The sequence below is a fragment of the Polyodon spathula genome, chromosome 13 (genome assembly GCF_017654505.1).
Source record: "Polyodon spathula isolate WHYD16114869_AA chromosome 13, ASM1765450v1, whole genome shotgun sequence".
In the NCBI taxonomy this organism is placed as follows: Eukaryota; Metazoa; Chordata; class Actinopteri; order Acipenseriformes; family Polyodontidae; genus Polyodon; species Polyodon spathula.
Window position 1 is genome coordinate 41,920,639 of NC_054546.1, and position 12,943 is coordinate 41,933,581.

At 41.3% G+C, this 12,943-nt stretch overlaps 1 protein-coding gene across 1 annotated transcript; it reads right to left on the reverse strand.

Moving 5' to 3' along the window:
- Nucleotides 1-498: 498 nt before the first annotated feature.
- On the reverse strand, nucleotides 499-12,159 carry LOC121325827 (UPF0183 protein C16orf70 homolog). Its single transcript, XM_041268913.1, is given in 17 exon segments — nucleotides 499-1,101; nucleotides 1,104-1,149; nucleotides 1,501-1,573; nucleotides 1,843-1,901; nucleotides 2,459-2,508; nucleotides 3,368-3,411; nucleotides 3,613-3,695; nucleotides 3,816-3,899; nucleotides 4,287-4,420; nucleotides 4,830-4,942; nucleotides 5,818-5,915; nucleotides 6,328-6,422; nucleotides 6,958-7,037; nucleotides 7,883-7,926; nucleotides 8,499-8,582; nucleotides 9,666-9,748; nucleotides 11,275-12,159. Coding segments are annotated over 17 exon segments (1,278 nt in total). The 5' UTR covers nucleotides 11,339-12,159; the 3' UTR covers nucleotides 499-1,057.
- Nucleotides 12,160-12,943: the final 784 nt, after the last annotated feature.

A 12,943-nucleotide genomic window follows, 5' to 3' on the forward strand; every position in this document is an offset into this window, starting at 1 on the left:
TATTATTATCTTAAAGCATGAAGCATTATTAACAGCCCACGTGCCAAGCTGACCCCTATGGGGGGGGGGGGTGTAAGGGAGGACTTTTTGGGGGGTAGAAGAGTACTGCAATATGCCAGGAGTTCCACGCCTTGGAGAATTGCAGCTTTCTTTTACAAGAGGTTTAAGACTGTTTAGACTGTTTTCAATCACATTGGGGTATGCAGTTTTTATGACAAGTACAGATTAAAAAACAAGATGCTTTCAGATGTCTTTGACTATAATGTTGGCATTCAAAAGAACCCTAACACGCACACGGGGCATGGCTGATCGGACATGAAGAATAGGAATTGTGGATGGACTTTGATCACAAAAAAAAACATTCTATTTTATCAGCTGCATGCGTGCAGAAACTGTTGCACCCCCTCACTCACGCACACGCATGACACAAATATTCCTCAGTGGATAAAAGACAATTATCAGGTAATTAAGGTGGATTTAGTGCAAATGTTAAAACCATTTCACTTGCTACAGTTTAAGTAAAACAATGTGTGCCTGAAAACAGTGGACACAAGCTTAGACTTTATGCACTCAGCTGACTGAACTGGGCCAAAGCAAACTGCAAAACGGAACTGTACCACACCACTACAACACCAAACACTCATTTAAATGTGTGTGTGTGTGTGTGTGTGTGTGTATATATATATATATATATATATATATATATATATATATATATATATTACCAACCCCCTTGGCTCAGGTTGGTGCTTGTGAGTTTTGTGCTTGTATTTATGTTTGTGTGCAATCGGTTGAATGTAATGGAGAGACAGATACAGAAGGTCCAGAATAACACACAGACACGTGGCTTCATAGCCCATACCACTAGGACTGCTCCCTGCGAGAGCAGCTCTGTGACAATCTACTGCGCACTCTCGCCAGTCACAGGACAGGAGGGGCAGTGAGAACTAACATCAACTATACCATGCTTTTCTTGTATGATAATGCCAGCAAATCAAGGCACATTTTACTGTACTAGATGTGTAGTGTTGTGGTTGGAGGAGCGGACAGTGGGCACTCACTGGGCAGGTGCTTCGGCTGCTCGAGAATGGCTGCTCGACCGGGGGGGCCGTATAGGGTTACTGAGGCTATGTGGTTGTTCTGCATCACCTAGAAGAGATAAGCAGGGGGGGGGAGGGGGAGGGGGAGGAGGGGAGGGGGAGGGGGGGGGGGGGGAGAGAGGGGAGGGGAGAGTCTTGTGTTAACTAGGTTACAGGTTGGCTGTCAGAGATGGTCTCAAGTCGACCTGTATGTTTCAACACTCTCTTTAACCCTTTGCTGGTCTTTACAATCACATTTTATTAATGATCATAACACTAGTCCCTCTTTCAAAACACCTTCATGAACTCTTGTATTTGTTCAGGAATGAACAAACTAAAATGATGTAAAATAAATGTAGCTGGTTTCCTGGGCATTTCTCTAGACATTCAATGAGCTCTCGGTTTTAGTCTATGAACTAACCTCGAAAATCATTCTTTGCAGTCCGAAGCAAAAAGTGGATCCGAACGGGTTGCTGTTGTTTGCTGAAGATGACCTCAATAAAACAAAAACACAGTCGTTTTCAATAATCTCAACATACCTACTATACGGGGTTTCCACAAAGTCAGAACCACACCCAAACAACAGGTGTTCCATTTATTTACAGTTTTTAATCAGCTTTTCCCTCCTGTACTAAACATCTCCTGTATTGTATGTACTTTCCATGCATTCACTACAGATGTGGGGAACCTGCCTGTCCCAATTTCAAGACACTTGCAATAGGTTTTGCCTACAGTGTGATATTCAGCAAGCTTGCAGTGTTACCTGTGCAGGACAACCGGCTTTTCCATAGGGTGACCAATATGCTCCTGAATCAAATCCCACTGAAACACAACACAAGAGGATGAAACGCTTCGCAACAGTCTAGTTTAGGACAGCAAGTCTGTTGTCCTGTACTTAAACTCACAAGTATTTATTTAAATCAACTCTCTTCAGTGTTTCTTTCTATTATGGAGGCATTGTTTAAATACAACATTTTTAAAAAGACACATGCAGGGTGAAAAAAAAAACTCCCACGGATTTTTTACATAACTGTTGTTGCTAAGACTGCTGACGGGCGACGGAAATTCCCTCTCGTGTTTTGATGAAACCACGATACATAGTGGCCAGGGATGGGATCAATTTTAATTCCAATTAATCAAAATTGTAATTAGCTGCACTCTGTTAAAATGAGCTTCTCGTAGTGGCAACAGATGACTTAAATTGAAGTCCCTGTTAGTCAATTAAACTGGCTTCAAATGAAAGCAGTTGAACAATCACAGCAATTATTGAGTCTCTAAAATAACTATTCCAATTGCAATTCCTTTGAAGGAAAAGGCATTTAAATTGAAAAACAGGAACTGATCCCGACCCTGCTAGTGGTGAACTCCAGCCTCCTTACCTTGCTGTAAGTTGTCAAAGTGCCTGCGTCTGTCTGAGAATCAGCACCACCTGCAACACACACAAAAACAGGACAAGCTTGTCTGATGGGCCGATTGCCCTGTAAGAGAAAGCTCTTTTAAATCCTCTTGAGTTTACAGCCCTCAAAAGATGAAAAGCCTGTTTAGGAGTATTAACATTTCATGAACTCAATAATGGGAAACAACTGTTTAGAGCGTGCAGCTGTGCAGACCCCTGAAAGTATGACCAGAATCAATAACCAGTCCCTGATCTTTATCCCACACGGTACATGTTGCACAGCGCTCTACCGGGTACAGCAAAGACACCCAGAGCAAGTGCAATGCTTGAACCTGGATTTTCTGTAGTTTTAAAAGCTATTTAGCTAGCAATGATCAACTCTGAGTTGCTTCCTGCTAGTTTTATGATTGGACATGGTTCTTCTTGCACTGATGCAGCAGAACTAACACTAGGCTGTGCGTGGCTGAGGCGTCGAAGGGGTTTCCTGGACTCGGGATGTATTCAGCTTATTGCTTCCACCTGCTTTTGAACCAAAGTCCAAGGTCGTCAATGTTACTCTGTGACAGGGGTCTCCAACCCTGGTACTGGAGAGCCCCTATCCTGTAGGTTTTATAGGTGTCTACATCATCACTGGCTAAAGATCTGGAACACCTGTTAATCTTGACTAATTAAGCCAATAATTGGTTCAGTTAAGTAACTGAGAGATTAGTTGAAACAAAAACCAGCAGCCAGTAGCTTTCCAGGACCAGGGTTGGAGACTCCTGCTCTATGACATTACTAAGGGATTCACTTTTTTTAAACAGAGTGACACTGACATTACTAAGGCCTTCACTGTATTTAAATAGGGAGTGACACTGGAGCGACACGGCAGCTACTTTTTTGTTAAACTCACCTTTTTTATTTGTAAGTGGAATCTTGAAATCACATCGATGATAACTAGAACAATAGGAGGAAAAGACAATAAGGTGAGTTAATTGCAGATGTTCTACGCATGCATCTTCCCCTCCATTAAGTATATCGGTATATATTTGTGTCATCTGGAAACACTCCTGTATTTTCAGTAATACTCATGTAAAATATATATTTACATGCAGACTCTCGCACTTGTACACTGTATTTAGGGAAGCTGATACTTACATATTAAAATTGTAATGACCAGGGAAATTTGTATGTAGCACAAACTTTTTCACCAGATGAGTAGTGGCATCAAACAGTATATCCTGAATGAAAAGAAGCAGCAGTGTTGTGTTTAACATTCCCTCAATACTGTGGCCTCAACACTACAACAATATTAATAACGGGCAGCAGATTGAAGGGGAGAGCGAGAATGCAGCTCTTACCACTCCAAGCGTGAAGTAGTTGAAGAAGTAGTCATTGCATTTGGAGGGAACCTGCTTGTGAGGAGAAGGAGAGTGAATCTTCATCTGCAGGAGAAACAGAGATTTCAGAATTCCATTGGGAATGTCACGTGATTTACTTTAGGAACATCAACTTGAACTGTGACACCAAGGACCGATGGGTCAGGTGTCTAAGAACTGGCATTATCTTTTGTCTACCTAACTAACTATGTAATAAATGTGTTAATAAATTGGATGGACATAAGACTTCCATTGCCACCTGAGCTTGTTAGCTATATCCTGCAGCTAAGCAAGCTTGTAATAAAACCTGGAAAGGGTGAAACTGTTATGCTATAAGAGAGTCTTATTTCTATCCCTGTAACTGGTTGAAAACCCCCAAAGAGATGATATGGTATTCCACCTTCAGCAGGGTATCCCTGTGCTTTGTGTTTTGTATGCGATTGCTGATTGTACCTTGTCCTCGGATTTATAGAAGACCTTGTGTGGTGACCCCAGAGTGCTCAGAACATCCTGACACGAGTCTCCGAAGTATATGCAGCGCTCCAGCACTCGAACCTTAGCATCTACCATCACCCCGGGGCCACAGCCTGCGGAGCACACAAGCACATGGCACTCGCAGAACAGCTCAGCACATCATTTCACCCCCAATCCACAATGCCAAATTCCGCCCCCTCACCACAGCAATCCTCAAAGCAGGAGAGCTGAAGGTCAGCGGGCATCGTCCGATCTCATGACCAAGCCAATTGCCTCTTTTGGCTTGCTTCTGGCCCCTAGACGACAGAGGCTAGCCCTGCAGGTGTCCAGGTAAGGGCTTTGGATCTACCTCTATATATAACATCTCTGAACCCTGTTAATACACTATTTTCATATCCGTGGATTAGTCTGGAGTGAAGTACTTTTACTGTATCTACTGACTAAGCAGTATATTTATCAGCTGATGGTGCGCAAAAAAAAAAAGGCATGTGGAATGGAAAGCTCACACTTGAACTTCAATACCTGCAGTGAGGAGGCGGAGTCTTAAACCTAAGGGTCCCGTCCCATCTCTTAATACATCGATGCACTCGGCAAACACATTCCCCAGAAAGCAGGTAAGAGGCATCGCTGGAGCCCTGCAACACAATGGAAACAAACACACACCCGGAGTGGAAGTGCCGTTAACAGCAGGGTCAAAAGCACTGCCTGCTGCAGAGAGCAGTTTTTCAATTCTGCATTACTGTCTCACCATCACATTCTTCCACTCCTCTGGCTCTATACAGGTTAACTGCAGTGCTATTTTCAAAGCTCAACACCAGTTGCTGGACAACTGGAAAAACTTGATTTCTTTCTTTCTCTTTCCAAATCCCACAGTGGAGTTTATACACGCCCGCCTAATAAAAAAATTCCTTCATGTCACCTTTATTATAAATAAAGCAACATCATTTCAGAAAATGCAGCTGCACAATTCTCACCAATGTGAAGCAAACATGCATGCTAAAATAAGAGGTACATATGCATCAGAGCAAAACAAAAGAAAAAGCACTTCAATAAAATACATCAGGAGCCTGAATGTCTGAACTATAGTTAGGACTGCTCTTAGCTTTGGTATGTATCTGTGTCACACTACACAAGCAGCACCAGTAACCCTGGAAAGGTCAGGGAGAGTGGGAACATTGTTAACTGTCACTTGTCCATGGAAATGCTGAAGAGCCGTTTAATATCGGTGGGTTCATTTTGCATGTTTTTATCGTCTGAAAGATTAAATAACAAACACGTATAGCAGCAATTTCATCCAGCAGTTTATAACGCTCAATTCATTATTTTCGAAGGGGGTCATGCACAGCACAGCACACTACACTCAGAAAACCCAACTTTCTTTGCCTTTTCACATGAAGCGCAGCACTGATATGAGAAGCACAGCTTGCCTGCACTCTCTTAACAAGGCTCCATGCCCGCCCAGATAAGCCATATCTTGCACTAACACTCAGGCTAGTCATGCGTCCCTTACTTGGTATCCTGCAGACTGTTTCCAGTGTAGATGTACATGCGTTTTACAGTGGCTCCATGAGGAATCTGCAGGGAGGCCAAGCCATGGGCAAAGTTAGGCTGTCAAAGCAAAACAACTATTGCTAGATATGTGTGTGTGTGTGTGTGTATACATACTCTATTTACACACAGACACACACATAATGTATATGTAAAGACAGCAAAAATATATTCATTGGAATCAATTACGACCAAAGGCTCCAAGTAATATTGTCTTAATAGACAGTCCAACTTGTACATTTTATAAAACTAGTAACCAACAATAGAAAGTAACGTATTTGTCTGATTTCTTCTTCCAGTAAAACTACAGTTGCCCCCTGTCATTATTATTAGTTTAACGATGCATCCATTAAGTTTGGCTATTGTCATCTCCTCTGGAGGAATATTACAGTAGGCCAGCCTGTGCTGTGATGTGATCCCACTACAGGAAAAAGCAGAGCCCTCAATTGAGAGCTGCAGGCTGCGTTCTGACCTCATACTTGGGAGCTTCGTTCCAGGAGTCCAGTTGAAATGAGAAAGACAGACCTCGGAAATTAAGATGAAAAAGCTGCTCAGCTGCATTGTACACTGAAAAAGAAAGGAGGAGGATACTAATGTTCACGCTTGGCTTCACATTGTGGGGGGATGGGGGTCCTAACAAGGCTGGGTCAATTCCTGTTTTTCAATTCCAATTCCATTTCCACTTCTAATTCCTTTTAAAAATCAATCCCCAATCCTTCGAAGGAATCGGAATTTTAGAGACATAATAATTGTTGTGATTGTTCAACTGCCTCCATTTAATGGACTTCAATTTAAGTAACTTGTTACCACTCTGAAAAGCTCACATTAACAAAATACCGATCAGTGATGTGCTAGAATTGATGCAAAGGGAATTGGAATCAGAATTAGGAACTGATTTTAAAACAGGAATTGTCCTGATAAAGCTATGTTGTACAGTGAGTTTGTCATTATAGTGTGTTTCTTCTTTTCCAGTACATTACTAATGCATGCTTTTGGGCAGCCTGATGAACAGCCAGCTGAGCCTGGTCAAATCTCAAGTACACTGATGGGAAAAAGGACAGTGTCTTTCACGACAGGCGACAGAACCTATTCCCCTTCTTACCTCCTGGGTGCGTGGCTCCAAAGGACTGGTCTATCTGCTCAATGGTCGGCGCGATTGCCTGAGAGTTAAAATGCACGCCACTTTAAAAAAAGAGAGAAAACAAAAACAAGACGTCACTACAAGCCTGACAATTCAATATGTTATGAAGCAGCAAACACATCACTCATGCACGTCCACAGCTGACTGGTGAAAGAGTCCATTCCATACAGAAATTGGTTGATTTTAAGACTGGAGACGGTACTTAATATCCCTTGCAGTTCCTATGAGTGTGTAACTGTACCACATTAAGTTTCTTATGTATCTATTTTATAATGCACACATGTTTGCTGCCGGAGAACTTCTTGAACTCTATAGAATTCACACAAACTGTTTTAAAAACTTTAAAAATGTAAAAAAAAATAAAATAATAATAATTACAAAGTGACCAAAGGGGATATAGGAAAGTATTGATCCCCATTACAGCAATAAAAACCTATACTAATTCAAAGAAGATTGGGAAACTCACTATATAAATGACAATTTCAGGCTTAAGCAACACATATGTGAACACATGACAATGACTCCTTCTAGCCTGTTACCCAGTGTGTATTTTGCTATCATGCTTGGTTTTGTCAGTACAGCTTATAGTCCACATGGCTCAGTGTGCTTGGCTGCTCTCCCTCTAGCTCCCATTTGGCTTAATGAGTCATTATGAGTACATTTAACCTGCTGACAAAAAGCTTCATCCCTCCACCTGAAGGCGGTTAAAATAACACCAGCAGCGCCTGATCAGTTTGTCATGAACTGCTGAGCAACCCTCGCAACAAGCGTGAGCAGAGCTCACTGCATTTCACAGGACTACTGCACTTCACTATCCACAATCAAAGAGAGCACTTTATAACTGCACGAGTAGGGATGAGGGTTAAACACACAGTATAATACTCACCAGTATTTCAATTTCACTTTGCTCAAGTCATAAACTTCAATTACCTAGATTACAATCAAAACACCGTTAAGTTTCATATGGAAAATCATTAATAAGAGATTATGCAATTAATGTAAGCATAGCCATAGTTAGTATCTAAATATAGTACAAGATCAAATCAGAGATGTAGGAAACACAGTCTGTGTTCAGATACAATGACTTCAAAGCTCAATCATAACAGCACTGGAATGCATTACCAGGGCTGGTGAGCAGGGTCAGGGTCAATTCCAATTCCTTTTTAAGATCAATTCCCAGTCTCAATTCCTTCGAAGTAATTGGAATGGGATTTGATATGTTAGAGACATAATGATCTTTGACATTGGTCAATTGCTTCCATTTGAAGCTAATTTATCTGACTAACAATGACCTCAATTTAAATAACAGAATACAGCTAATTTCAATGTTGATCAATGAGGTGTTGAACGTGATTATAAGGGAATGGGAATTTGAATTGAAAAACAAGAACTGACCCTAACCCCTCTGGCAAGTATGTTCATATAACTGGATTTATAGTCACGCATTCCAAAGGCTGAGGTTAAGAAGTGTAATGAATTAGTGTAGACAATTACAAGTTTACCTTCAGTCGCTGATTGCAGGCATCAAACAGCAGCTTGATTCCATCCTGAGTCAAGTTCAGTATGAGGTCATGGCATAGAGGACTCTACAAACACAAAAAGAGAGAGAGAGAGAGAGAGAGCAGTGCAGGAGTCAATCAGAGATCTGAAGACACAAAGAGAGAGAGAGAGCAGTGCAGGAGTCAATCAGAGATCTGAAGACACAAAGAGAGAGAGAGCAGTGCAGGAGTCAATCAGAGATCTGAAGACACAAAGAGAGAGAGAGAGAGAGAGCAGTGCAGGAGTCAATCAGAGATCTGAAGACACAAAGAGAGAGCAGTGCAGGAGTCAATCAGAGATCTGAAGACGCACATTAGAAGAAAGTAGACAAAGTAGGCACTGACAGTTTCTTTTAGTGTGTTGTAAAATTCACTCTGGAATAAACACTGTGGATAATTTCCTAATAGCACAAAGTGATGTCATCCAAAACAAAAATGCCTCCTACTGTGAAAGAACTACTGTGTGCCTTAAATAATTCCCAGAATTGTCATTTGTACTTTTAAACAACAGTTTGGGAATGAGAAGAGGCCGTTGTTAGCACACCACTCGGCCCTACTAGATTTAAAGGATTACAGAGAACACAAGTGCTTTCTACAAGGAAGCCGACAAGCAGGAAGACAATAACAATCTGTGCTCTTAATGCGTCAATTATTCACAACTGCATTGTCATCACGAGCGCTGACATGCACTGCTAGGCAGTAAAACACAATTTCCAGAATGAACATAAGAAACAGAGTCTGGCAGGGTCCTTGACCAACAGCTGGCATTTAATAAGACAGCTGACTTATGTAAATGCACAAAATATAGTAGAATGTGGTACTTCAGTTATAGTAACAGGGCAACTTACTAAAACACAGGTACACTGTAACCTACAGTGGCATAAGAGAGTCTTATAGTAAACACAGGTACATGGTAGGAGTTACTTCCCAACCAGCCCAGGAGGAGGTCAGCTTCCTGTTTATGTACATGACAAGCTGGCCACCACTTGCCTTGCAATCTCACTGGAAGTTTTGTTTGATCAATGCAAACTCAAAAAACCAGGGTTATAAATGGTACTTTAATTTGAAGCCCCTGTTCAAACTGCAGATGCTATGCTTGCAAATCGGCACCAATAAAGCATGCTCGCTCACCTGTTCACTATAGAGAACCTGCACGTTTCTGATGATGCGGCAGTGCTTCTGGAGAATAGCAATGGCCTGGGCCAATGGCATCCCTGCAACAGCAACAGGAATGGTAGCATTTAAAAACAAGACAAAACAAATTCCATTTAGGACAGATTACAAAAGACAAAAAACACTAAACAAGACCCCAATAAGGATGCAAAGCAACAGCTGGTGCCAGTTCCTTCACCTACAGAAGAGCCTGACACATCTCTGCTATAAACACATCAAACCCAGCACTCTCAGTGGTGATCTCCAAGAGGCTAGGGCAAGGTGGACTCTGGACAGGGCACTTGGAAGGAGCACCAGCAGTGTTGGTGACTCGGATGGCAGTCTGCCCTGCAGGTCAATGCCCCAGCATGTTAGTATGGGCTCTAGTGCCATACAGAAATAGATTTGCTTGTGCATCTCCATGGAATCCAACAACACTAAGATTGCATGCCTATGATAGGCACCACAGCACCCAGACAACACAACATATTTTACAAGAGAGATCCTCCTTCTAGACATCACTGGAATTGCACAGCTGCAAGTAAACAAACATTGTAAGAACTTAGGTGGCCAAGAGTTCTGATGTAAACTTGCATTCCAATGAAGCACTCCCTGTCTGTTCACGGTAAATACCACACTTACTTCTTACTGGCACGTCAACAGTCTATAGTGAAAATTAGCAGCAGCCTAGGTTACTGTAATACTCAACATCAATGTGATCATGCTTGTTGTACACCTTCATTCTCATCTCATAAGCAGTAGGTATTGTGGTAGGTGATTAGATACAATTAATGATTACAAGATGTAGTTGATTCAATTGCCAGTAAGTGTAGATGTTTTCTCTGTATTACCACTTAGTGCAGCGTTTTTTTGGCTTATGCAATAAAGCCAGACTCTGTCTCAATCATGATGACGCGTTTAGCTCCACCCCTGTGGAAAGAGTCAACAGATGGCCACTAACATACCAATGATGTTCTAAGCAGTTGGTTTGCTTTAGAAGTGGTTGTTCATAATCATAATTTACAAAGGTTTTCAGAGACTCTTTATTACACTTTATTTCATTGGCTGTGTCTTAGTTGTGATCCTATATCATTCACATATTAAGAAGCACTCAATAATACTAGATTTGGACTCAGATTAAGATTTCTTGAAATCTTCCACGTCTACCAAAGGTATTACAGTACAGAATTCAAAACATTTCTCCACAAGTTTTTAGAACCATTAGGAGCAAAATAAAACAATAAAAAAAATAAAATGCAAAGTATCAAATTAAAGTCCACGTGAAATCTGCTTCACGTTAGTATTTACGTACTGTACATGACCCCATTAAATAACACATTCTCAGTTTTTTTCTTTGAAACAATCATAACACAGGCTGTTTTTATGTTATTTGATACATTACATTTAGACTTAACTTGTGCGGGTAACGAAACTTGAGAAAGTTATCATAACAATATATTTAAAATAACAGGTACTGCAGATGCCAGTTTAAAAAGCTCCATAAAAGCTTTAAAAAACTTTTTTTTTTTTTTAACCACAAAGAAGTTATGCCGACAGTAACACAGAAGCAGCAGAGGGTTGACATTACCTAGTGCAAATACCCATTGTTCATTTCCCAGCGATCTCTCAGGCACGACCTCCAGATCCAGCATTGGCCCGTACAGAAATAAAGAAGGGAGACTCGGATTTCTGTGTGACTGGGCCGGAACCAGGTTTCTAATACTGTTTAAATAATACTGACAGCCCTCAGCCTCGGCTGCAACGTATCACTACGAACAACACATTTATTAAAAACACTTCGTGCCAGACACCAGCCACAACTACTTCTTCTTCTTCTTCTTATTGTGCAGTGTATTTCCAAGCGAGTGGTACTGTAACGTGTGTGAAATAAACAGCGGCAAGCTATACAGCCTGCTAAATTAGAACCCTACTACAACACTTTCACAAACTAGATTTAAAAATAACCTGTTTTTAAAGAGTCTAAAATTGCGGCGACAGATAAATAATAATAACGCTAAAATGACAAAGACCTTATTTATAATATTGCCGTATGCGTTTGCTTTGTTATTTTCTTCTAGTACCGGATTACACTCGTCTGCCCTGACTTTAGTTTCTGTATTGTTCTCTTACTCAGTTTGGTTTTAAATGTGTTCTATTTGACACAAATTGCAGCGCTGACGTGATAACTAATATTCATGCTACACCCGTTTCCAGTATTGCATCTATATTCATATTGCGGTCCCTTTCTAATAAATATAACTAAAGGTATATCTCTTCTAGTATTAGCAATACTGGTGCTGGGTAATGTGACTGAGTTTCTACGCGGTTCTACTGAATTCCTCTGTAACCGATCACTGCCTGTTATTAGCACACGGATTTCCTTCTTCGTTTCTTTACGGTAACTCTCTACAGTGAACAACAACACAAATAAAACTACCATTAGCAACACCAGCATCAGCTGATACCTTAACATCCGCCTGGAACAGCGCAAGCACTTCCCGGTCAAGCCGCTGCTGTGTACGCGGCGAGTGCCTGCGGAGATCTGCTGTGCGTACGCTTGGGGCGCTGTGCGCACATTGTACCGCATTAAGTGTCCTATCTAGTGTATAATGCATATGTGTTTGTAGGGCATCTTCTAGAAGTCCATAGAGTTCACACGCCCTGTTTTAAAAGCATGAAGGGGAGAGAATGTCTTCGGTTCAGGTCAGAGTGGAGTCTGCGAGCGGTGTTGCACCAGGCAGCCAAGTGAAAGATATCTGAGCGACGACAGAAGCAGACCACTCAGAAAACCGGGCACAGTTATTTACTGCTTCAGAGTTAGTGCCATTTGAACTCGAGAAAGTAGTTGAAGCGAAGCGTGCGTGTCCTGAAACAGTAGCTGTCTATGGAGAAAGGACACTAGGTTGGATTCCACAAGATACTAGATATAGATAATTTCAAATCACACATGCAATATTAGTATGCACAGTAACAAACCACTTAATGTGTCTCTCGCTTACATGTTAAGATATGTACAACTGATCCAGCATATGCAGCACTGATTATCAAACCAACTGCCCAGTGTAAGAAACAGTTCCAAAGTGGGGGCAAGACATTATATTTGAATCCTATTGAATTCCCTTTGTTTGCATTTACAATTGGACCTGAAATAAAACAGATGCTGGCATGTATTATGCTGCTATCGTGTATTCTGCACTTTCCACTGTATTAATGCACTATTTCATGTATTATGCTGCTATCATGTATTCTGCACTTTC